Consider the following 25,543-nt stretch of genomic DNA (forward strand, 5'->3'; position numbering starts at 1 on the left):
CAGAGCTGTCTATGGAATTCACTAAAATGACTGAACTAGCCTCATCACATGAAAATAGCACTCACATGTGGATAACCCTAGTATTCCCTGCAAAACCAAGTATAAATAATACAATATATAGTTGTAAATTGTATATTGAAATTATAAATAAAAGGAGTTATTGTTCTACAGATCCACTAATTGTTGTAAACAAATTAAATGTTGTCATCCATGGTGACACTCAATATTCCTCAAATCAAATGGCAAGTTTAACCTGCAAAGGTAACTACACTGACACTGCTAAATTTACATGGACATCTGATAGTGAATACATCAACACTAACCAAGTCAACAGTAACAATGCTAACAAGTTAACCATCCCATCTATGCAGCCAGAGATGCATGGCACCCAACTCACATGTACTATTGAAGATGAAGGCTTTACTGGTTCAGATACTGTCATTCTTACAGTGGAAGAGAAACCCATGACAAAAACTGAAACAACAAGAAAGCCACCAACAATCTCACCCATCTATACAGTGCCACTGAAAGAAGTAGACACTGTGATTCAGGAGAAGTTTGAAATTATTAAACACATAGTTATAATAATTTTTATTTTAATAATTTCAATTTCATTTGTCTTTGGATTTGGTTGGTTTCTGCTTAGGAGTGAAATATAAGATTTGACATCCCAGAGGGAATATATTACATTGTTCAAAAAAGAAAAGGTAGAATAAAATTAAGTCAATTCTATGTGGGTCTCAAAATCTACAAACAAAAATTATAACTTTGTTAGTTTTAATCATTTCAATTACTGTTAATTTTGTTTTAATTTAATTTACTTCAATATCTTTTTCATAGTGCCAAGTTCGATGTCACTGACCATATTATCCTAATCATATGTTTTAAAAATATGGTATAGAAAAAATACTTTTTTCCCAATAGAATGAAATAAAATTAGTTTAAACTTGTTAAAAGAAAAAGTAGACTAGAATCTGATAATTTGACTCCATGTTGGTGATGCAGAAGGAAGTTGAAATGTATTTATTGTAGTTTCTTTCATTTTAACAACTTTATTATGTGGCATTTTAAATTAAAGGTAGATTAAAATTAAGTAAATTTCATGTGGGCCTCAAAATGATCAGTATGTATGAATTCAATATAAATATTAATCCTATGATTTTTATTGGATTTAAAAATATACACTGTAGGACAATAAAACACATTTAATTAACATTTAATCATCTTGACTGTGAAGCCAGTGATGCAGGGCGCACCTCACATGTACTGTGGAAAATGAAGGCTTTACCGGTTTAGATACTGTTATTCTTACGGTGGAAGAAAAGCATATTAAAAGTATGTAAAGTGTACTGTATAACGAGTGATTCCCTATCCCCAAGATAAATGTTAGTAAAATGAATATGTCACTTCAAGTGGCTGGTGGGAAAGTATGGAATAACCTTCCAATATCACTGCAAGAAGCGACCTCTTACAATGCGTTTAAATATAAGTACAAATCACAACAAAAATGATGTATCTAATAGAAAATTCAAATTAAGAACCTGTGTATCTTGCGATGTATTTAATTAACTATTTATTATTATAAATTATTTATCTGCTTTCTAAATGAAATTGTATTTGTATGTCTTTCTATAATCTAAAAAAGACAAAAAAATATGTTAACCATAATTTTTGTAACTTTTGTAATTTTTCTCTATTCATTATTATGCATGCATTTCTTTAATCATGGACCATTTGTAAGAACATTATTTTAATGAAAATGTCATCGATGTAAAATAAGTTTATAAATAAATAAACTAAAAAAAAAAAGTTGTTGTAATAAATTAAATTTTACTTAATTTCTTCTAATTAATTGATTTTTGTGGACTTCAATATACCATAGTTACTAACCGCCTTGCATCGTGTGGGACAGACAGTGATTTTTAATGAAACATGCATTTTGAACAGACACATGCATGACCACATATTTGTCACACATTTAGCAGAAGTATATGCATGATCATTTTTTATCACAATTTGAGAGGAAAATGCATTCTATGGGAGTGTCATTTCCGACCAACTAGGTGCCATTCATCAGTAATATTTCCAGCCATCTAGGAGTGCCAGTGAACTAAATTCACTTCGTTTACAGGCTCGACGAGAGGGAAGGAGGCTGTGGCTAAAATACTTTGTGTCCGAATCACCAACTCCCCCTCACACATACACACAAAAATAGTCTGTCCCGCATTTCAAATCTCTCAGGTTGGTAACTATGATATACACTAACAAATTACAGCACATAACTGGTTTTTATTTTTTTACTTTAATTAAAAACAATGTATACTTTCAAATCTAAACCAGGATGTGAAACTAACAATATTATTTTATCGAATGATCAATTGCAAGAGTTGTAAGTTGCATAAACTTGTGACACTGGCTTCAGGTGAATGTTTGACAATTGGTATATATATATATTTGAGAAAATATACACATGTTTTTAAAAACTATGAAGTCTACTGGTGTTGTAGTGTTTATTTTTATCTTCTTTGATGCAAGTTGTACGTCTACACAACAACACAATGTTGAGTGTGATTCACCTGATGGTTACTATACTATTGGACAAAACATGACAACTAAATGCTATGTTGAAACGTGCTATTATTGTGTAAAATATTTTCAGTTGAAGAAGAACCATTTAGCGGTGGATGAAAAAGGTATCCACATTTCTAATAAAACAATACATCATAATTCTGAAATAGAGATAACAATATCCAATTTGATCATTTCTGACAGTGGTTTGTACAGCATTCTCATCACTCGTCATGACAATGTTACAGAGGAATCCAGACTATTTAATGTGAGTGTATTTCCACAACCTGCACCAACGTGCTCATCTAACAAAGAATATTGTATAATTGGTGACTGCAGCATCGCTCTACAATGTAAAATTTTTTCATATCCAGATCTTGAATTCCAAAACTGGTTGACATCAAAAGAAAAAGAATATAATTCTACAATTTCAGGTAATAATACAATATTTGAAAGAGAATTTCATATTACAGATCGTGAACAAGGAGTGGTTGGGTATGCATGTACTTTGAGAGTGAAATCTGAAACGTACATTTGCAAAATAAATGTAACAGTAAAAAGTCGTTTGAAAGTTTCTTTAACATCAGCAGGGAAACTGGTTGAAGGCAACGATGCCGTTCTAAATTGTTTTCTACCAAATAACGATAACATCACTTCGGTTGAGTACGTATGGGAATCATTCCCAGAAATTGACATGATTGCTAAAAGTAACACATTAACAATACTCAATGTATCCATTGGTTTAAATGGGACAGAAGTAAGATGCACCGTTAAACTAGGTAATTATTCAGAGGGTTCAGCAGCAACTATACTGAATGTTGACGTCTCGGATCGTGATCAAGTTCATCCTGATGTCTCAACGATGCAACCAACATCCGACACAAGCAAGGAAGATAATACTATGCACTCAAAATCTATATTGCTAATTCGATCAATCACATTTTGTGTCTTTATTACTATCGTGGCAATTTTGTGCACAAAGTACCTTAATTCAAGGAAGAAAAGACATTCCATTGACAATAGACCTACAAGCAATGACACAACCTCTGATGTAGAACTGAATGTAGGCCTATAGATTATAGAAAACTGGTTGTGTAAACATCATTTAAAGCCCCCTTCCCTACGTTTTTTAGATCTAATTTAAGATCACAAACTATATTTAATGTAAAAATAATACTATATGGTCCTATTGCGATAACTTTTTTTGTCTTTAAACGGTTAAAAATGTGAAAAATAAGTCGATTCTAATAATTATAGCGGCCCGCTATAAATCCCAAAATGCATTGCGCGCGGATTGATATTTTTGTTTTTTACCTGTAATTCGCCCACTTTTCGATCGATCGTGAGGCCAAAACAAATGGAAGACTCCTAACTTTTCAGCGAAAATACCGGGTTTTCCCCAATTTGTATCAACGGAGTCTGGCAAAAATAGAAAGACAATTAATGCAGCAACTATACAACGTCAGGCTAGGTATATAGCTAGCGTACGATGTTCGTACGTTACCGATGTTTACCAGCTAGGCCTACAAAACTAAGCCTAGCTAGGCTAGGCCTAAGACCGTCCACGAGAGGTCGATCGCCGCGAGCTACTTAGGTAGTGCATTGTTTCTCACTTTTTATCATAATTTACCATAAAACGTACATTTAAGACAAGGAATGACATGGTTTAATGTTTTTAAAGTGATATATATGTATTATTTTCCAAAAAACGTCCAAAATTGCAGGGAAGGGGTCTTTAAAAAGATTGAATGAACTGTTCTCACCTTTGCTTCACAGGGAGTGGAATTCACCAAAATGTTTTTTAGTTTACAATCATAGACTATGTATAACCCCAGTGGTTTAAATGGTTGGGACATTTGCATATCATGCAGAAAGTTTGGACCAGCTTTTTTTCATTTTCAGAGCTATATATCTTGGTATTTTATTCACTTAAAAAGACATACAGTGAAACAATAAAATATGAAAGCAGAAATGACGCATTTTTCAGTCATAACAAGCTTGTAAATTACGATCAAATTGAATAACTATTATCACTCAAATGGCATTTAACAAGAAATGTTTTAAAAATTGTTTTCAGCGAAACAATATTCTTAAATGAATCTGAAAAGTTAATAACACACTGTTTTAAGGAAAAATTCATTATTTGCGGCATAGATATGTTATGTATGCTGTGTAAATGTAAATATTACCATCATTGTCCTGGTCAATCTTCAAATATACCGCACACATGAGCACATCTTTCAAATCATTCACATCAAGATGCCTGCAAAAAAAACATGCTTAATTGTAAAAAAAAAATAATTCGAGTCAAAACCAATAATCAAATTCCAGTATGAACCATTAAGCTCAAGCAATCATCTTAATCATAATCTCTCACGCATGTAAAGACCCTCCCCTTCTAGACTAAAATTAGAATTTGGTAGATACTTATATTGAACATTAAAGGTCAGCAATATATCAATAAACATGATTCATAGTATGATATGCAAAGTAAATATAACATGCAATTTATAACTATTTATTTGCCATACAATAAATAACCTAGCAACGTAGCATCGTTGTATCTCTGTATTGTGAAAGCAACAAGGTATTACGGGCCAACTACTTTATTTAGCGACGGCAACAAGTCTGCTGTGTCAGCCATGATGATCGTACGAAAATGACGATGAAAATGGTGGGCCTCCTATCACAAGCCCCTTGGGGTTTCTTGGAGGTCCCTTTCATCGTTTAAAATCATGTTTTACTCCTCACTTGTTTTTGTTTATGAGATGAATAAAGAGATTTATGTTATGTTATGTTATGGTAAGTCAAATTGATTATTGATCCTGCTCAATTGAACATTTCATGTAAATTTATTGTTCTGTATACATAAATATACACAAATAGTACCTTTGAAAACTGAATCACCCACTGTAATCCAGTCTATCTTTAGAATATGATGGGTGACAAACATTGTTTGCATACAATTCTAAGGTGTGGCAATGACAATAGTTTCCTTCTTGGGTTTCCATTTTCCTAGTTTGATAGGCACCTGAATTGTGACAAATAAATAAAAACAGTTCAACTTCTGGATTTTGAATACAAGTGTTTGATAGTAAACATATTATTCATAAGAATTTAAATATGTATAACCACAATCTTAAAAGAATTACTACCTACAATTTTTATTTTTTATTTATTTTGCAAAGGCAACATGCGAAAACAATTTTATAAAACAACAAACCTGCAGCTACTTCCATCCATATTTTATACATGCAATAATTTTATGTTTATAATCACAGGGGGCACTTTATTTATTTTTAGGAGTGGAGTTGTGGCTTGGAGGTTATGATGCTTGTCTACCACTCCAAGGGTCCTGGGTTCAAGTCCCGTCACATGTCAGGATTTTTTCTAAGGACCAAATTACTCCACTCCCAAAGACTTGTAATAAGACTTTGTTTATGTAGAGCATCTTGTGTATATGTTTGTCTTGTGAACCTCTGAGGGTCCCTAATGATCACCCTCATTAAATATGGTTAAAAAAAAAACAAAAAAAAAACAGTGGCTTTGACTAACGAGCCTGCTGAAAAAAAAAAATAACTTAATAACAGTATTTAACTTGAATTTTTCCTCCAAATAACAATATAAATTCTGAGCCCAACAACCAGTGCGTCAATGTTATGAATATGTTTTTCTGTCTTTTTGTTTGCATGATTTAATTCAACGTAAAAACTGATTTGACCAAATTTTTAAGGTTCGCAAACAATAGTTATGTGCAATTTTCTAAAATCCTGCTTTTAGTTCTGGTCATCATCATTATCCAATATTTAGTCTCATACATTATCATCATACAAGCAATTCCATCTTTTAAAATGGACAAAATTAAGCACATTTCAGGTAATTTTAAGCATAAATTTTTGCGGATATACTATAATAAAATATAATAATAATTCTATCATGCAGAGGAAAATAGGCTGGGTATGCCTACTATACTACTGTCACACAGATCACAATGAAAGCACAATTTACAAATACTTACTACAGTGATACTACAAGTGGCCCAACACTGCTAACCTTTAAACTTTGTCAATTTCAATGCAAAATATTGGAAATTAACCCATTAACCAACAACCCCACTTCCACTGTCCAGACCACCACCCCCCCCCCCCCCCCCTACAACGAGTAAAAACCAAATAAATGGATCGCACTTCTTAATTTACATAATAGCATCATTCATAAACAAAGGCAAAATGGTTTTAGCAAAGATTTTTAAAAAATAACCACACTAAAGCCATCATTAATGTCATATTTTTTATATCAAATAGATGTTTTGTAGAAAAAATGTTTATTCTTTTATTTAACAATTAGATATTCTATATCATAAAAAAATATTCACTAAATATTTAAAATAGCCACACACATTGCAAGATAAATATTAAGAAAATCTTCAAATTTCCATAGTCTTTTGTAACAATATGACCATTTTTAGTTGATGATTTCCAATCATGCGACTCTGTTGACAACATTGTTGTTTTTTCTGTATTATACAGAAATAATTCCTATAAAACCTAACTTACTAAGTTAGGTCACATGCTTCTTCACTCCAGACAATGACCAATGTCACATCTGTGTGTAGAACCTAATGACAATTAAAATATTATAAAAACAAATATTTACAAACGTTAACAAACACCCTATTCAATTGGCACAGGAATAGTGTTTTTGTACATTTACTAATATTGTAAAAATACTGTGGCAGACATTCTTCCCTTAAATACTGTACATAATAGTTTTCAGTTTTGAGTATTTACTTATTTATATTATATTTGAAATATCAGCTACTTTAAAATATTGCATATTGTGTCAGAAACCAACCAAACCCAAAGACACATGAAACTGAAATGATTAAAATCAAAATTAACTATGTGTTTAATAATTTCAAACATTTCCTCATAATATCACTGTTTAGTTGTCTATTAAGTGGGCGAGATTGTTGGTGGAATTTACTATTCCAGTCTGTACTCACATGGAATTCAAATTCAGATGTTTATTAATTTTAGTCAACTTTTCCTTTTTTTAACAATTTAAATGCCAAACTGTAACATACCATAATTAAAGTTGTTAAAATTAAACAAACTACAATAAATTTGTTAATAATTTCAAACTTCTCATCAATCACAGTTTCTACTTCTTCCAGTGGCACTGTATAGATGGGTGAGATTGTTGATGGCTTTTTTGTTGTTTCAGTTGTTGTCATGGGTTCATCTTCCACTGTAAGAATAACAGTATCTGAGCCTGTGAAGCCTTCATCCTCAATATCACATGTGATTGACATGCCATGCATCTCTGGTTGTACAGATGGGATGGTAAACATGTTAGCATTGTTAGCTTGATCATTAGTATAACTATTAATATAACAATTTTCAGATGTCCATGTAAACCTAGCAGTGTCAGTGTAGTTACCTTTGCAGGTGAAACTTGCCATTTGATTTGAAGAATATTGAGTGTCACCATGAATTACAACATTTAATTTGTTGACAATGATTAATGAATTTGTATAACAATATCGTCTGTCATTTATTATATCAATATATAATTTACAACTATAAACTGTATTATTTATACTTGGTTTTGCAGGAAATTGTAAAGTTAACCACATGTGAGTCCTATTTTCATGCGATGAGGCTAGTTCAGTCATTTCAGTGAACTCCATAGAAAGGTCTGTAGATGTCCTCTCTGTCATGCACATGGTTTTTATGACATCACCAATGTAATATAAAGGTTGACTAAAGTAACACATTGGATACTCTATTGATGGTACTTTAAGGACGTTCAGGTAAGCTTTCCTTGAAGGTATTGTGCCTGTTGAAGTATCAAACACACACCAATAATCTGTAGCATCTGATCTTTCAACTGGATCAATTGTTAAACTAAACTCATAGATGTCACTGGTTATACTTTTATTCATAAAAGAATATCGTGAATGTTCTGTTTGGTTTATTTTCTTGTTATGTTTCATCCAAGATACTTGATCTGTTGATTCATGATTTTTTAGCAGAAAACAAACAAATGTTGCTTGCTTTGTTTCAGCAATGGTAGCATTTTTTGGATAATCATTATCAAATGAAATGTCCTGAGAAACTGAAGTTGAAATTATCATAACCAGAAGAGAAAGACACCAAAGCCTAGAGTTGTTAGTTGAACTAGCAACAGATGCCTGAAAAGAATGCAAGGAGAAGAATCAAATTAATAGTTTCAGAAATTTAATATAGTGAGTTATCAATGTCTCAGTAAACAACATAATCAGTTATTGACCTCTCTATACACCGTTTGTGCTTTGTCTTCCGGGTTGTCTTCCCAAACTCGAAGAAGTAATTTTATACTGTATATTTATTTTTCATGAGAACCAGGCGCTATATATTTATGGAGGCACAATGATAGCATGATGGCACAGCGCTGAATGGCATAATACTAAGATGGAAATAAGTATGTTATACTTATTACAGTACTTCTCTCTGGGATTCATTCATTCAATATACTAGATTATAGATACATAATACAAAATTGTGTGCAATAAAACGTACAGTATATATAATAATAGAGGATGAGAACACAAACTAAAACTCTGTGTTTTGGGGGGTGGGGTGGAGTGTTTATTGCCATATTTTATAGCCCAACATTTACATGGTCTAATTCATCAAACTATTGTATATATTAATATTATAGTCTAGTACCTTGATTGGTATATAACAAAGTACAAACCTCAATAAAAAAACATAATAATGGAATAGTCCAATTCTTTAATTCACTAATGGCAATAGGGAATTATAGTATGCATTGATGGTTCCTAGCAACCATTGATTTGTTTTTCTGTCATAATTTAGGTACCTGTCAAACTAGTACAAAAGATAGCGTGTGAACAATTCCAGTGTCATTGTATAACAACGATAGCCACACCTACATTTTATCTGAACAATGCTCGAACCTAGGGTCACCCGGACCGACCATATTCCAATGATTGACTGATTATCAATGGATAATTCAGTTTTCAAAGGTGCTATTTTTGTATATTTATGTTTACACTACAATAAATGTACATAAAATGTTTGATTGAGCAGGATTACTAATAGAATTTGACTTACCATCACGACAAAATTTCAACTAAAAATAATTGTCGACGTCACCAAATAAAGTTGGTGGCGTACCTGTACGACTTTATTCAGAGCCATATATATAAAGAGTTACGACATTGAAAATTAGAAGCCATTTTTGTGTCAAAGAATTCGCACGCTGAGGGCGCGCGCGTCTCTTTTGTATAGTGTTTTCCTATAGTTCATGCATTATTTTTAGATTTTTTTGTCTATGGAATAACGCTTATATTCCGTTTTTATTTTAGTAATTAATTTTATTAATGGTATTAATTTGGTAACATATATATATTGTGTCTATAATAACAAAAGAATAAATGCTAGGGCCTACATGCAAGTCAGGATACATCAAAGCATGAACCAATACAAAAAACACACAAATTCACCCCTCTTTTTATACAGTATATGGCTCTCTGTGTGTTTTTGACACAAACTTTCAGAGACTCGTTCATCATTTCATTTGTAATAATTTGCCTTTATTATTTTAATATTGTTCATACCCTATTCAATATATTAACAAATATATTCACGACACTTTATTATTTTATTTAGTCATCAAAGCATGCATTATGAATTGAAAATATTACATAATTGTTATTAATAGGACGTAGTTATGGGATGTTTCGTTCCAAAATCAATCAATCGAACTTTATAATGTACTAGCGCACGCGCGCGCAATATTCTTTGCCGCAAGTACTTCTGTACGCTGTGCACATCGATATTTCACCGTAAAATGTGCAATTACATTTTTTTAAATATAAGAAAAAGTTTAAAGTATTTTCTTGCTCCTATACTTTACATGCATTAACGGAGACAAGTTTGACACAAATTGATCTGCATATCACGTGACTATAATCCAATGTCGTAACTCTTTATATATATGGCTCTGAGAGAGCCATATACTGTATAAAAAGAGGGGTGAATTTGTGTGTTTTTTGTATTGGTTCATGCTTTGATGTATCCTGACTTGCATGTAGGCCCTAGCATGTATTCTTTTGTTATTATAGATACAATATATATATGTTACCAAATTAATACCATTAATAAAATTAATTACTAAAATAAAAACGGAATATAAGCGTTATTTCATAGACAAAAAAATCTAAAAATAATGCATGAACTATAGGAAAACGCTATACAAAAGAGACGCGCGCGCCCTCAGCGTGCGAATTCTTTGACACAAAAATGGCTTCTAATTTTCAATGTCGTAACTCTTTATTATGGCTCTGACTTTATTGATTTTACAATACAGAGATACAACAATAGTCCATGGGATTTAGACTTTTAACTCACACAAATTGCAAGAAAAGGTTTTTTTGATGAAATGTGTTCTGTAGACCCTACTGAACACATTTATCAACGTTAGGACATTTTTCGACAACGGGAAGTAGCCTAATTTGCATAATTAAAAATGGCGGCCATTTTTAATAACGTACTATGTATCTTGGAAACCGCTAGTCACAGATACTTAATTATGGTGTTAAAATCGTTAGAATATATGTTTTTATATTCACTTTAATGAAAAAGTTTGTCCAAAAATGAATGGAAGTGCTATTTCTAACATTATTGACCTTTGACCTTGATTTATCATATCTCAGCAACCGCTAATCGGAGATAGACAAATTAGGGCTTAAATTGTTCAGAAACTACACATTTATATCCAGTCTAATGGCATGTTTTTACAAAAAATGGCGGATTCTAACATTATTGACCTTTGACCTTGATTTATCATATCTTAGCAACCACTAATCTGAGAGACACACAATATGGCTCAAACTGTTCAGAAACTACATATTTATATTTAGTCTAATGGCATGTTTTTACAAAAAATGGCCGATTCTAACATTATTGACCTTTGAACTTTGCACTACATAAAATCGCATAACTTTGAAAATATTGTACACATGAAATTATTTTTAGTGTCAAATTGTACAGAACATACATGTTTCTATAGAGTTCAATGACACATTATGTCCAATAATGACCTATTGTATGGTTATTAACATTTGAACTATATTTGAAAATGATTTTTAAACCCGGAATCTTCTTCATGTAGGCATTCATTAGAACATGTGATTTGGCACTACTTGTTTAGAATATGGTGGTAATTTAAAGTGCATGTAACCAGTTGATTTAATTTAGTTACTGAAAATATTCACTTTAAAAAAAAATATTAGACTACATACATTATAGGTTTAGATTATTAATACATTTTAAATTAGGTCTTACATCTTACTCAGGAAAAAGTTGATGTTGACACTATTAACAGAGCCAACAAAGAGGTAGGCTTTTTTTATGATATATTGTACATACTTTAAATAGGCCATGCCATTTTGCAGGTTTATTAAAGTTTTTTTCAAGTTAGTAATTTATTTTTTGATCAAATTAAATTGGCATTACATAGCATATTCAACAAACAAATTTCTAAAGATTATTTAGTTTATATTTTGTTAAGGATAGCATCACTCTTCAGGGCATTCTTTTAGGTTGAAACATAGTCTTATTTATTAAGAAGGCCTTTTCTACTACTAGACGCATTGTTGACAACTGGAATTTTAAAAGATCGATATTAATGCAACATATTTAGTTTAGTTTAATTAATTGGCTATCGAGACTCATAGTTAGGCTGACCACCACTTGCAATATTTTCGCCGTATACAGTAAAAACCTCAGTTTATTTATTTATTTCAATAACCATATACAGTATGACTACTAGTGGTGTATAGTTTTTAACCTTTTATAATTTGTTTTTGTATTTTTTTTACGTGAATGTATTGTGTATGTACCATGTTTCTATGTGGTTTAATTTTTACCATTTTTTAACCATCAATTTTAATGCTTTTAATATAAATATCTTGTAATTCAGCTTCAGCTGCGAAGACGATAAGAAATAAAATAAACAAACGTGTAAACTTGTAGGCAGTTTATGGATGAATGCAATAGTTTATGCTTATAAAAAATGTAATGTACCATGGCCTACTTTAAACTAAACATAATAAGTCAACGTTGCAACTCTTACATTTTAGAGTGCCAACTCACATGTTCTAATGGATGTCCACATGAAGAAGATTCCGGGTTTAAATCCTTTTCAAATATAGTTCAAATGTTATTAACCATACAATAGGCCATTATTGGACAAAATGTGTCATTGGACTCTATAGAAACATGTATGTTCTGAACAATTTGACACTAAAAATAATTTCATATGTACAATATTTTCAAAGTTATGCGATTTTATGTAGTGCAAAGTTCAAAGGTCAATAATGTTAGAATCGGCCATTTTTTGTAAAAACATGCCATTAGACTAAATATAAATATGTAGTTTCTGAACAGTTTGAGCCATATTGTGTGTCTCTCAGATTAGTGGTTGCTAAGATATGATAAATCAAGGTCAAAGGTCAATAATGTTAGAATCCGCCATTTTTTGTAAAAACATGCCATTAGACTGGATATAAATGTGTAGTTTCTGAACAATTTAAGCCCTAATTTGTATATCTCCGATTAGTGGTTGCTGAGATATGATAAATCAAGGTCAAAGGTCAATAATGTTAGAAATAGCACTTCCATTCATTTTTGGACAAACTTTTTCATTAAAGTGAATATAAAAACATATATTCTAACAATTTTAACACCATAATTAAGTATCTGTGACTAGCGGTTTCCAAGATACAGAGTACGTTATTAAAAATGGCCGCCATTTTTAATTATGCAAATTAGGCTACTTCCCGTTGTCGAAAAATGTCCTAACGTTGATAAATGTGTTTAGTAGGGTCTAAAGAACACATTTCATCAAAAAAACCTTTTCTTGCAATTTGTGTGAGAAAAGGGTCATTTTTTAGCTAAATCCCATGGACTACAATGCTTGTCAGATTATTTGTACAAATTGTTATAAATTGCATGTTTTATTTTGTTTTATTTTTTTAACGCTATACGACAAATGTTTCTTGAGATACTGTAAAAGATATATGAATAGGTCAATAAGAGGTCAATAACCTCACTTCCGGTCATTTTGGGATAAAATATTTTATTACACCAAATAAAAAATATGCATGTTCTGAACAATTTGGGCCTAATCTCAATTCTCTATGACAAGCCATTACCGAGATATGATAAGACCAGGCCAAAGGTCAAACTGCCAGAAACTGTAGTAGCGGCCATTTTTTGACAAACTTTTCTGTTAGAGCAAATAGGAATGTATATATTGTGAACTATTTGACACCAAAATCAATACTCTACGACTAATTAAAATGGCAGCCATTTTGGACGCCATCTTGGATTTCTCGGAGAGCACAAGGAGGATTTTTCAGGACTTTTAGTATGATGTTCCAATCATAGTTCTGGACCTTTCCTGAAAAAATTAGCTTGTTACCAGAAATGTCCGGGTCCTCCTATACTTATGAACTAATGCTCTTGGACTAACTAACACTTCATCCAATAATTTTCAAGCACTCCTTCAACCCCCACCCCCCTCCCACACCAACTAAAACTAAACCGATCGCACTGCTTAATTTACATAATAAACGAAGGCAAAATGGTTTTAGCAAACAATAACCACACTATAAGCCATTATTAATGTTATATCTTTTATATCAATTAGTAGCCTACCTATTTTTGTTTTGATAACAATTTATATAAAATAGACTATGATATTAAAAACAAAAATTCACTAAATATATATATTGATAAGATAGCCACACACATTGCAAGACAAATTGAAAATCTTAATAAAATCTTCAAAATTCCATTATGACCATCTCTAGTTGATAGTTTCCAATCATGCGACTCTATTCAACATGGTTGTTTCTTCTGTATAGAATCAATTGCAATGAAAACTAACTTACTAAGTTAGGTCACATGCACTTCAGACAATGACCAATGTCACATCTGTGTGTAGATCCTAATGACAATTAAAATATTATAAAAACAAATATTTACAAACACCCTATTCAATTTGCACAGGAATAGTGTTTTTGTACATTTACTAATATTGTAAAAATACTGTGGCAGACATTCTGGCCTTAATTACTGTACATAATGTTGTTTTGAGTATTTACTTATTTATATTATATTTCAAATATCAGCTAATTTAAAATATTGCATATAGTGTCTGAAACCAACCAAACCCAAAGACACATGAAACTGAAATTAGTAAAAATCAAAATTAACTATGTGTTTAATAATATCACTGTTTAGTTGTCTATTAACTGGGTGAGATTGTTGGTGGATATTCCAGTCTGTACTCACATGGAGTTCAATTTCAGATGTTTATTAACTTTAGTCAACCTTTTCTATTTTTAACAATTTAAATGTCAAAAAGCAACATAACATAATTAAAGTTATTAAAATGAAACAAACTACAACAAAGTTGTTAATAATTTTAAACTTCTCCTGAATCACAGTTTCTACTTCTTTAAGTGGTACTGTATAGATGGGTGAGATTGTTGGTGGCGGTCTTGTTGTTTCAGTTGTTTTGGGTTCATCTTCCACTGTAAGAATGACAGTATCTGAACCAGTCAAGCCTTCATCCTCAATAGTACATGTGAGTTGGGTGCCATGCATCTCTGGCTGCATAGATGGGATGGTTAACTTGTTGGCATTCTTATTGTTGACTTGGTTAGTACAGTTGTCAGTATAACAATTTTCAGATGTCCATGTAAACCTAGCAGTATCAGTGTAGTTACCTTTGCAGGTGAAACTTGCCATTTGATTTGAAGAATATTGAGTGTCACCATGAATTACAACATTTAATTTGTTGACAATGATTAATGAATTTGTATAACAATATCGTCTGTCATTTATTATATCAATATATAATTTACAACTATAAACTGTATTATTTATACTTGGTATTGCAGGAAATTCTAAAGTTAACCACATGTGAGTCCTATTTTCATGTGATGAGGCTAGTTCAGTCATTTCAGTGAACTCCATAGTAAGGTCTGTAGATGTTTTCTCTGAAAGGCAAATGATTTGTATTACATCACCGATGTAATATGAAGGTTGACTAAAGTAACACATTGGATACTCTATTGATGGTACTTTAAGGACGTTCAGGTAAGCTTTCCTTGAAGGTATTGTGCCTGTTGAAGTATCAAACACACACCTATAGTCTGCAGCATCTGATCTTTCAACTGAATCAATTGTTAAGCTATACTCATAAACTTCAGTGCTTTTTCTTTTTTTACCAAAAGCATATCTTGAATTTTCTAATGTTTGGTTTAATTCCTTGTTATGTTTTATCCAAGACACATAGACTGTTGATTCATGATTTTTTAGCAGCAAACATTCAAATCTTGCTTTTTTTGTTTCAGCAATGGTAACATATTTTGGATAATCATTATCAAATGAAATGTCCTGAGAAACTGAAGTTGAAATTATCATAACCAGAAGAGAAAGACACCAAAGCCTAGAGTTGTTAGTTGAACTATCAACAGATGCCTGAAAAGAGTGCAAGGAGAAGAAAACCATCAAATTAATAGTGAGTTATCAATTGGGAATAGGCATGTTACACTTACTTCTCTCTTCAGATTCATTCATTCAATATACTAGATACATAATACAAAATTGTGTGCAATAAAACATACAGTATATATAATAATAGAGGATGAGAACACAAACTAAAACTCTGTGTTTTGGGATGGCGGAAGCCTGGAGTCGTGTAACTCAGAAGACTTAAATTTCGAAATGATTTTAAAATATTTTGTCACTGTTAGACCAGAGAATTTATTCATGTGAAAAGCCACAAAAGGTTTGATGGGCTGATTATGTAGATATATGGCTAAGATTCAATAATCAATATTGCTGCCGGGTCATATCCTGTAAATTTTCTCTGGGGACACCAAATAGGAGGGGTAAAAAATGGATTTAATCATGTGAAAAGCCACACGGATAAAAGTTGTTGGACATTGTCTGCATATGTGTATAGCAACTTTATCCTGTAAGTTGCCCAAGAGAAAAAAAAAAGGCTTACGTCCGACAATTGTAATACTAGGCCTAAAATTAAACTTTAGCTAATATGCCTAGAGGCCTATGTAGAAAATAATTTAGTCAATTTTGATATAATAATTGATGTAATATTAATAATAGGGAGGTTTCGCAACCTTACGAATACGATAACGAAAACGGATACGTCATACATTTGTGAACTTTTGAGCTGATCTCCATTTCATATTCGTAAAGCGTATTCGTGTTGACGAATATCACCAGTCATATTCGTAACTACAAAACGAGTATAGTTTTTGATCTATTTCGCACATTTTGCATTTGAATCAGGAATGATTCATGATTATAATATAATTATAGATTTATTGAAAGTAATTTAATAAAGTAATTTACTAAAATGCCAAGTCAATTTTGATAAATAGCAGTTTTTAAAGTCATCACTCGCTTTGATGTTACGCTAGGCCTAGGCAGCCAAGCACCAAGCAACACGTACCACCTGCGCTTCGCTCAAATTTACCGCAGTCATAATATTTTGGACGCGCCTCAATATTTCGTTGCCATGCGAAACAGATTTTTTTATGGCTTACGAAAACGAATATGTGTGCGTGACGTATCCGTTTTCGTTATCGTATTCGTAAGATTGCGAAACCTCTCTATTGATAGACTAGTATTCCTGTTTTAGTAGGCTAGGTATATTACGAACGATTTTTATTTATTGTTGTCCATATACGTACTGATAACCTGGCGCTAGTTTCCTTCGCTTTTATTTTGACTCCAAATTTGATAACTAACTAGTAGTCCAGTTCCCTATGTCAAAAAAAGTGCCTTCGTGGGCAGATCATGGAGAAAGTGTAAACATTGTGTTTTATGAATATTTGAATCATGCTGGTTATAAAAACCCATGTTGTCAAATTTCTAAAATTCAACTTTGACCTCTGACCTCAATTTGAATATTTTGACCCATTGAAAACAAAATGGTCATATCTTTGCAACGCTTAGATTAAATAAAATAATTTTAGTTTCAAATTATTTGGAAGATGCATATTAATATTCGTTCTAATGGAAAAGTTTGTCCAAAAATGGCCGGAAGTATGATTTTTGGCATTTTTGACCTTTGACCTACATATGATATAACTTCGTAACTAACAGTTGGACAAACTTTAAATAGGGCTCAAATTATTCTGAAGGTATAAGTTTCTATTCAGTCTAATGAGAACTTTTTCAAAAAAATTACTTAAAATCTTTGTATCGACATTTGACCTGTACTGGTAGTACACATTCCTATAATCTCAAAAACTATTGGCCGTAAAAGGGTTTTTTTTGTGAAATTTTTCGAAAAATTTACATTTATATGTTGTATAATAACAACATTTTATAAAAATGTAAAAAAATTCTATTTATGAAAACTAACTTTGTAATTTATTAACATCACTAGCGTTTGTTATAGTATTATAATGTGTTACATTTGCTGATTTTAAGCACTTCACATGAATTTATCAGAATTATGTGTATTTAATATGAAGTTTTATTTTTTTGATATAAAGAAAATTTAATTATCTATCAAATAAGACCATTTTCAAATTATTATGGCTAAAACTTAATTAGATACAGGGAAAAAAGTGTATTTTTACTTGTGTGAACAGCGCCCTCAATCTTCATTTTTTCCCTTAAAATACCACATTTTTATGTGGTTTCATAAACTTAGCTGGTTGTAACTTTGTTTCAAAGATTTTTTACAGTAACCTGTAATTTACATACCCCTTCTATAACATACTAGGTCAGTTTCTGAAAAAAATTTAGAAAAATATCCTGATAGCTTGATATTTTTGTTGAGGTTATTACATGATACATGCCAACAAAATATTTTAAATTTTGTGCTAAAAGTCCATCTTTTTGGTTTAATAAAATCTATCTAGCAGTATTACTACACAAATTTCATATTTTATTGGATAGATTTTATGATTATCTTTCCAATAAAATGTGCTGTTTGTGTAAGAATGTCTGTACAAGATTGTTTGTACTGACCAAAAAGATGAATTTTTAGCACAAAATCAAAATCCTTTTTAGCGTGTACCATGTAATAACCTCAAGAAAAATATCAAGCTATCAAAATGTTTTTTTCATTTTATCTCAGAAACTTACTTATTATATGGTAGAAGGGGTATGTAAGTTACACGTCACTGACAACAAATCCTTTAAAAAGTTACAACCAGCTAAGTTTATAAAACCACATAAAAATGTGGTATTTTGAGGGAAAAAATGAAGATTGAGGGCGCTGTTCACACAAGTAAAAATACACTTTTTTCCCTGTATCTAATTAAGTTTTAGCCATAATAATTTGAAAATGGTCTTATTTGATAGATAATTAAATTTTCTTCATATAAAAAAAATAAAACTTCATATTAAATACACATAATTCTGATAAATTCATGTGAAGTGCTTAAAATCAGCAAATGTAACACATTATAATACTATAACAAACGCTAGTGATGTTAATAAATTACAAAGTTAGTTTTCATAAATGGAATTTTTTTACATTTTTATAAAATGTTGTTATTATACAACATATAAATGTAAATTTTTCTAAAAATTTCACAAAAAAAACCCTTTTACAGCCAATAGTTTTTGAGATTATAGGAATGTGTACTACCAGTACAGGTCAAAGGTCAATAAAAAGATTTTAAGTAATTTTCTTGAAAAAGTTCTCATGAGACTGAATAGAAACTTATACCTTCAGATTAATTTGAGCCCTATTTAAAGTTTGTCCAACTGTTAGTTACGGAGTTATATCATATGTAGGTCAAAGGTCAAAAATGCCAAAAATCATACTTCCAGCCATTTTTGGACAAACTTTTCCATTAGAACGAATATTAATATGCATCTTCTAAATAATTTGACACTAAAATTATTTCATTTAATCTAAGCGTTGCAAAGATATGACCATTTTGTTTTCAATGGGTCAAAGTATTCAAATTGAGGTCAGAGGTCAAAGACAAATTTTAGAAATTTGACAACATGAGTTTTTATAACCAGCATGCTTCAAATATTCATAAAACGCAATGTTTACACTTTCCCCATGATTTGCACACGAAAATACATAGGGAACTGGACTATAGCAAATTTCACTTATTCAATGTTCAATATTTTTGTTTCTATGGAGTGCCAAAAGAGCAACGATAATAGGTGAGAACTAAAATTCAGTGGAATGCGTCAATTTCTCATGCATTTATTGGTGAAAAACATGTTTAATATTTGCTAATTTGTCAATAAAAATGCTGTAATATGTTACTGCTGATACTGTTCGATGCAATTGTACTTGAAAATGTGTTGTTACTGTACACATGTTTACACATTTTCATCAAAGGTCGTGTATTATATATTGCTTACGAGAATCATCACATCATGCTGCATCAGGCACGATGGGATGTAATGAGGGTGCCTCGACGATCCTGTAGTGTGTACATTCTTTTTGTTCAAAATGGTGAAATATTAAAATTAATTGCACTAAAATTATTTGCTTTAAAGGGCTATCTATCTTCTGATAAACCATCTTTGTTTTTTCCAAAATCAGAAATCGGAACCCAGAAATACTGTATCGCATACTGTGCGATTGTCTATTATACAAATAATGAATGTTTATGAGTGTAATGGTACAAAATAATGGCATGAGGTGAATGATGAAAGGTTATATATCAACGAGGCAACGCCGAGTTGATATTTAACCTTTCATCATTCACCAAATGCCATTATTTGTACCATTACACGAATATAAAACATTCATTATTTGTTTTATATAATATCTAAATAGATTCCTGTCATTTGAATCAAATAAAAGGTAGCCCTAGCCAAGAGGCCTACATTTCATTCACATTGATTAAAACAGTAACATTTGGTTTTTAATATTATTTATATTAAATGTTATATTTATATAGATTTTATAAACACACCTACTTTAGTGTTAATTATGTCAACAAACGACCAAACAATCCTAGGCCTAGCAAGGCTAAAACGCCTAGCCCAATTATACTAACATGCCTAGCTAGGCTAGACCTATTAGTACTGGCTTGGCTGAAAAGCAAAACTTCGACAGACAATTGGAACTTATCTAGGCTAATTATGGTTTTTCCAACGATTCCATGTCTTGTAGGGATGTCCCCATTAATTAATCAAAATCCTAAAACGATCTAAAGCTAATTTAAATGCCTTTTTGAATGAAATTAGTACATATATATCTCCAAATCGTATACAACAAGCACGAATGTGCAATACTCGGGGTACAGCGAAAGAAGCTGTAATGACGTCATAAGACCGGATGTAACGTCACATACACATCAATAACCGCGGTACCAAATACGGCTATATGGTACCATCTTCGAGATGTGATATGGCTGCATCCGGTTTGAAATTAAAAAATCCGGCTCTATAGCTTTGAGGACATGTCCCTGTAGTATATTCATGCTAACTCCGAGCTCAATACTACAACGAATAAGGGAGGAGTAGTACTTTATAAATCGCACTTTTTGCTCAATAGTGTCCGGATGGAAGAAGAAGAGGAAAAGATGAGAGAGTCCTAGACTCAGGTACCCCGAGTAATAAAACGAGATATACTCTATATCATATTACGTATACAGTATATTTCACCATAAAGTTAAAGAAAAATAGGTTTTCGCCAGGGCTTGAACCGGGACCTTCTGCGTGTTAAGCAGACTTGACAACCGCTACACTACGAAACCTCTTACACTAAAAATGTGGGTTACAGAAAGTTTTTTAATCCATTTAAATTACAAATAAATATGGTAATAAGCACAAAACAAAATAAACATGTGTAAAAGTGATAATTACCGATTACACAAAATAAGTATTAAAAAAAATAATATATACTGTGTATAATTATCATATTGCGTATACAGTACTTTTCACCATAAAGTTTAAAAAAAAGGTTTCGCCCGGGCTCGAACCAGGTACCTTCTGCGTGTTAAGCAAACGTGATAACCACTACGCCAAGAAGCCGCATATAACTACATAACGCTGTGGTGTGTGTCACACATTGTGGCTTCTTAATTAAACAAATTAATTAACAAAAAAGCACGAATGTGCGATACTCGGGGTACAGCAAATGAAGCTGTAATGACGTCATAAGACGGGATGTGACGTCACATACATATCAATAACCTACCAAATACGGCTATATGGTACCATCTTCGAGACGTCATATGGCTGCATCCGGTTTGAAATTTAAAAATCCGGCTCTATAGATTTGAGGACATGTCCCTGTAGTATATTCATGCCAAATCCCAGCTCAATACTACAACTAATAAGGGAGGAGTAGTACTTTAAAAATCGCACTTTTTACTCAATAGTGTCCAGATGGAGGAAGAAGAGGAGGAGAAAATGAGTAAGTCCTAGACTCGGGTACCCCGAGTAAAAATCTGCTGCTGTTGTTGCATATCTCGCGGTAGTGTTTACAAACAACAGAGGCAGGACAACAGGTGGCGCTGTTGTATTTCACAGTAATTTGTACACCAGATTTTTTTTCATCCGCGAAACGTTTTTTTCTCGTACACAAAAACGTTTAAAAAGTACTATTAAACGATCGTTTAATAGTGCGTACTATTGCACGCCATGTGACCCACAATCGTCCAATCAAATGACAGGAATTTATTTAGGTGTTATATAAAAGGCTATAAGGCTGGTATAAGTTGACTACAATGTTCAAATTGTTTATTCATAATGATAATGAAAGAGTTGGTCAAAAAGACTTCACAGAATTAATTCAACAACAACGTATATATTTATATCAAAACATTTCTCGGAATAGAAATAGATTGTAAAATTGAAAAAAAATCAACATCACTACCTAGCCTAGACCTAGGACATCCTACTAAGGATATTATGATGAATTTTTCTATTTTATTCTTTAAAAGGTTAACAAAACCGTGTACAGTAACAACAGTAACATTTATCTTTACTGACAAGTGACAGTGACAAAATCTATTGAAATTGTACGTGATTTTCACAAAATAATGTGTTAAATATGGGATCCACATACTTTTTAGCCCTCTAATTAATTTGTTCCATAGAAATCAAAATATTGAACATTGTGTGTGCGAAATTTAACGGATTTAAAGTTACTTTTATATGATTTTTCTTCATTAAAGTAGGCCTACTAATTCTAAGGTGTGGTATTCAGGCTACTTCAATTTCGGGGATTTCCTGCCTCGAAATGATAAAATGATGCCTCGCATTTTTTGATGATGGTAAAACGATGCCTCGCATAAATTTCTGACTTGCCTTGCTTGCCTTCCCTGCGTCGCACTTTGTTACTACCCATTTGTTGTCCCCAGGATATGACCCGGCAGCAATATTGATCATTGAATCTTAGCCATATATCTACATAATCAGCCCATCAAACCTTTTGTGGCTTTTCACATGAATAAATTCTCTGTGCGCCTGGTTTATGTGCTAATATCTTTTTTATCTTATTTTTAGTTTGTACATTTCTATTGAATAGTTCAATTTAGAAGAATTTAGAACCAATTAAAAAATAAAATAAGATTGCCAAATTGTGATTCCATTCAAGTTGTTTATAAACAAAATGTTTACTAAATTGTCAAATAGGGTGTTTTCTATTTTATTAGGTAATAATATTACAGGATAGCGAGTGTTTATTGCCATATTTTATAGCCCAACATTTACATGATCTAATTTATCATTATTGTATATTATTATTATTATAGGCTAGGCCTAGGCCTAGCCTAGTACCTTGATTGGTATAGAAAAAAAAAGTACAAACCTCAATAGAAATAAAATTAAAGGAATAGTTCAATTTCATTCATTCATTAATGGCGTAGGGAATTATAGTATGCATTGATGGTTCCTATAGCAACCATTGATTTTTTAATTTAGCCTGGTTGGTACCTTTCAAATTAGTACAAAAGATAGCGTGTGAACAATTCCAGTGTCATTGTATACACTTTATCTGAACAATGCACAGTTTTCAAAGGTACTATTTATGTATATTTATGTTTACACTACAATAAATGTACATAAAATGTTCAATTGAGCAGTTAAAAATAGAATTCAACTTACCATTATATTTTCATACAATCATTATGGCTGACACGATAGACGACGTACGTTGCTCATTCAACCGGGTAACATTTTTGACGTCACTAAATAAAATTGGTGGCGTTATTCGTTAAACAAACCGGTGTATTATGACTTCACAATACATAGTTACAATGTTGCTAGGTGATTTATTTGCTGTTTATTTATTTTAGATTATTGTTATTATGTCACTTCACAGTATATATAAAGAAATAATTTAGTTAAAGATGTATTGTCCCTTGAAACACAAAAAATGAAAAAAAAAATTTTCTAAATTTAAATTGGCCATATCAAAGTAATATTAAAGTTAATCACTAAGTCGAAAATTTGAGCCAAAAACAACAAGTTTACGTAATTAACAGGTAAATTAATTTGATTACATTTCGTCTGGAAAATCATCACGAGCGAAAGTAAACAAAGGTTTCAAACCACGAGTATGCATTATGCATGATGCTAATTGGGATTGTTTACAACTCGTCACGGTTGAGAAGGTGTTTTCACACAGATCGCGAGGAAGTTTTATGATTATGCATACAGAGTAGCCAAACAAACGTGTTGCATTATGAGATATGTTTTGATAAAAAACTTTGACTGGAAGTCAAAGTTATTTTTTGAACAAAAAAACGTCTGTATTTCGGTTAAATTATTTTTTTTTTTGACTAATTTTTGGTGAAAGTTAATAACTATTATGATACTTCAAAATGACCCACTTTTTTTCAAAATATTAAAAAAATTTTTTTTTTGGAATTAGTCAAAGGGACAATACATCTTTAATATTTGATAAATAACAAAACCAATTGTACCTATATGATTCATTACTGACCTTTAATTTTTCGATATTTGTATAGTGAGTACCAAATTATAAAGTATTATAGTATATGCAATTATGAAAAAGCAAATTTGAAAAAAAAAACTATTTATAATAGACTAATTATAGTCTAGAAGAGGAATATGGGGAAGTAAGTAATTAGAAAATGTAAGATAAAAATGATTACATTTTAAGCCTAATGGTTCATACTGGAATATGATAATTTTTCCTTACACACAATATTAAGCATGTGTTTTTGTTTGTTGCAGGCATCTCCAGTGAATGCTTTGAAAGATGTTGCCACTGGGTGTGGTAGATTTGAAGATCCTGTGTAATTTTCACATTTGACTTGGACTATGCTAGATTTATATTTACAATATACATTTAAATCAATGAATTGGCCTAAAATCTGTACCTAAATCTTTATTTAAATTAGATTGATTTAAAGGTATATTGCTACCCTGAAAAAAAAGTGATTTTCGTTTGATGAATATGCAATTTTAATTTAATATAATAGGTATTCACTTTGACCAAAAGTTTGATCGAAAAGAAAAGTAATTTTCCTGCAAAAAAGTGTAATCTAAAAGGGGAAAAATAGTCAATCAGAAGGGAACAATTTTAAATCTACATATTGAAGACTAATCTTTAACTTGTACATAGTCTTATATATCAATTATCAGGCACTCAATAAATTCTGAACTGCCTGGTGATGTACTGAGAATAATTAAATTTAGAAATGGTAAAGATGTCATGGCTGACACCGCGACGCGACGGCACATTGCTCATCTGGGTAACTGAAATTGTTGACGCCACCAAATAAATTGGTGGCGTCAAACAAACCCGTACGACTTTATTGAATTTCACAATACAGAGATGCAACAATGCTTGTCAGATTGTTTGCATGGAAAAAAGCTAATTACCTCCGCCAAGGAGGTTATGTTTTCACCCCTGTATGTTTGTGTGTGTGTTTGTGTGTCTGTGAACAGCCTGG

General features: G+C 31.6%; 1 protein-coding gene and 1 long non-coding RNA gene across 3 annotated transcripts; both read right to left on the reverse strand.

The window, feature by feature from the left end:
- Nucleotides 1–4,758: 4,758 nt before the first annotated feature.
- LOC144858661 (uncharacterized) lies at nt 4,759–5,823 on the reverse strand. The gene is made up of 3 exons (XR_013616654.1): nt 5,792–5,823; nt 5,458–5,599; nt 4,759–4,831 (listed from the first exon to the last, which is right to left on the reverse strand). It is a non-coding gene; the product is annotated as an uncharacterized LOC144858661 (long non-coding RNA).
- A 1,629-nt stretch (nt 5,824–7,452) lies between these two features.
- Nucleotides 7,453–16,130, reverse strand: LOC144849938 (uncharacterized). 2 transcript variants are annotated; one of them, XM_078707081.1, is made up of 2 exons: nt 15,206–16,130; nt 7,453–7,842 (listed from the first exon to the last, which is right to left on the reverse strand). In XM_078707081.1, exons 1-2 carry the CDS (start codon nt 16,074–16,076, stop codon nt 7,604–7,606), a joined length of 1,110 nt encoding a protein of 369 aa, XP_078563207.1. In that variant the 5' UTR covers nt 16,077–16,130; the 3' UTR covers nt 7,453–7,603. The 2 variants fall into 2 exon arrangements, with proteins under 2 accessions (XP_078563207.1, XP_078563200.1); XM_078707074.1 differs by lacking the exon at nt 15,206–16,130 and adding an exon at nt 9,690–9,727 and having other exon boundaries at nt 7,453–8,764.
- Nucleotides 16,131–25,543: the final 9,413 nt, after the last annotated feature.

Source organism: Antedon bifida, chromosome 1 (genome assembly GCF_963402885.1).
Source record: "Antedon bifida chromosome 1, ecAntBifi1.1, whole genome shotgun sequence".
In the NCBI taxonomy this organism is placed as follows: domain Eukaryota; kingdom Metazoa; phylum Echinodermata; class Crinoidea; order Comatulida; family Antedonidae; genus Antedon; species Antedon bifida.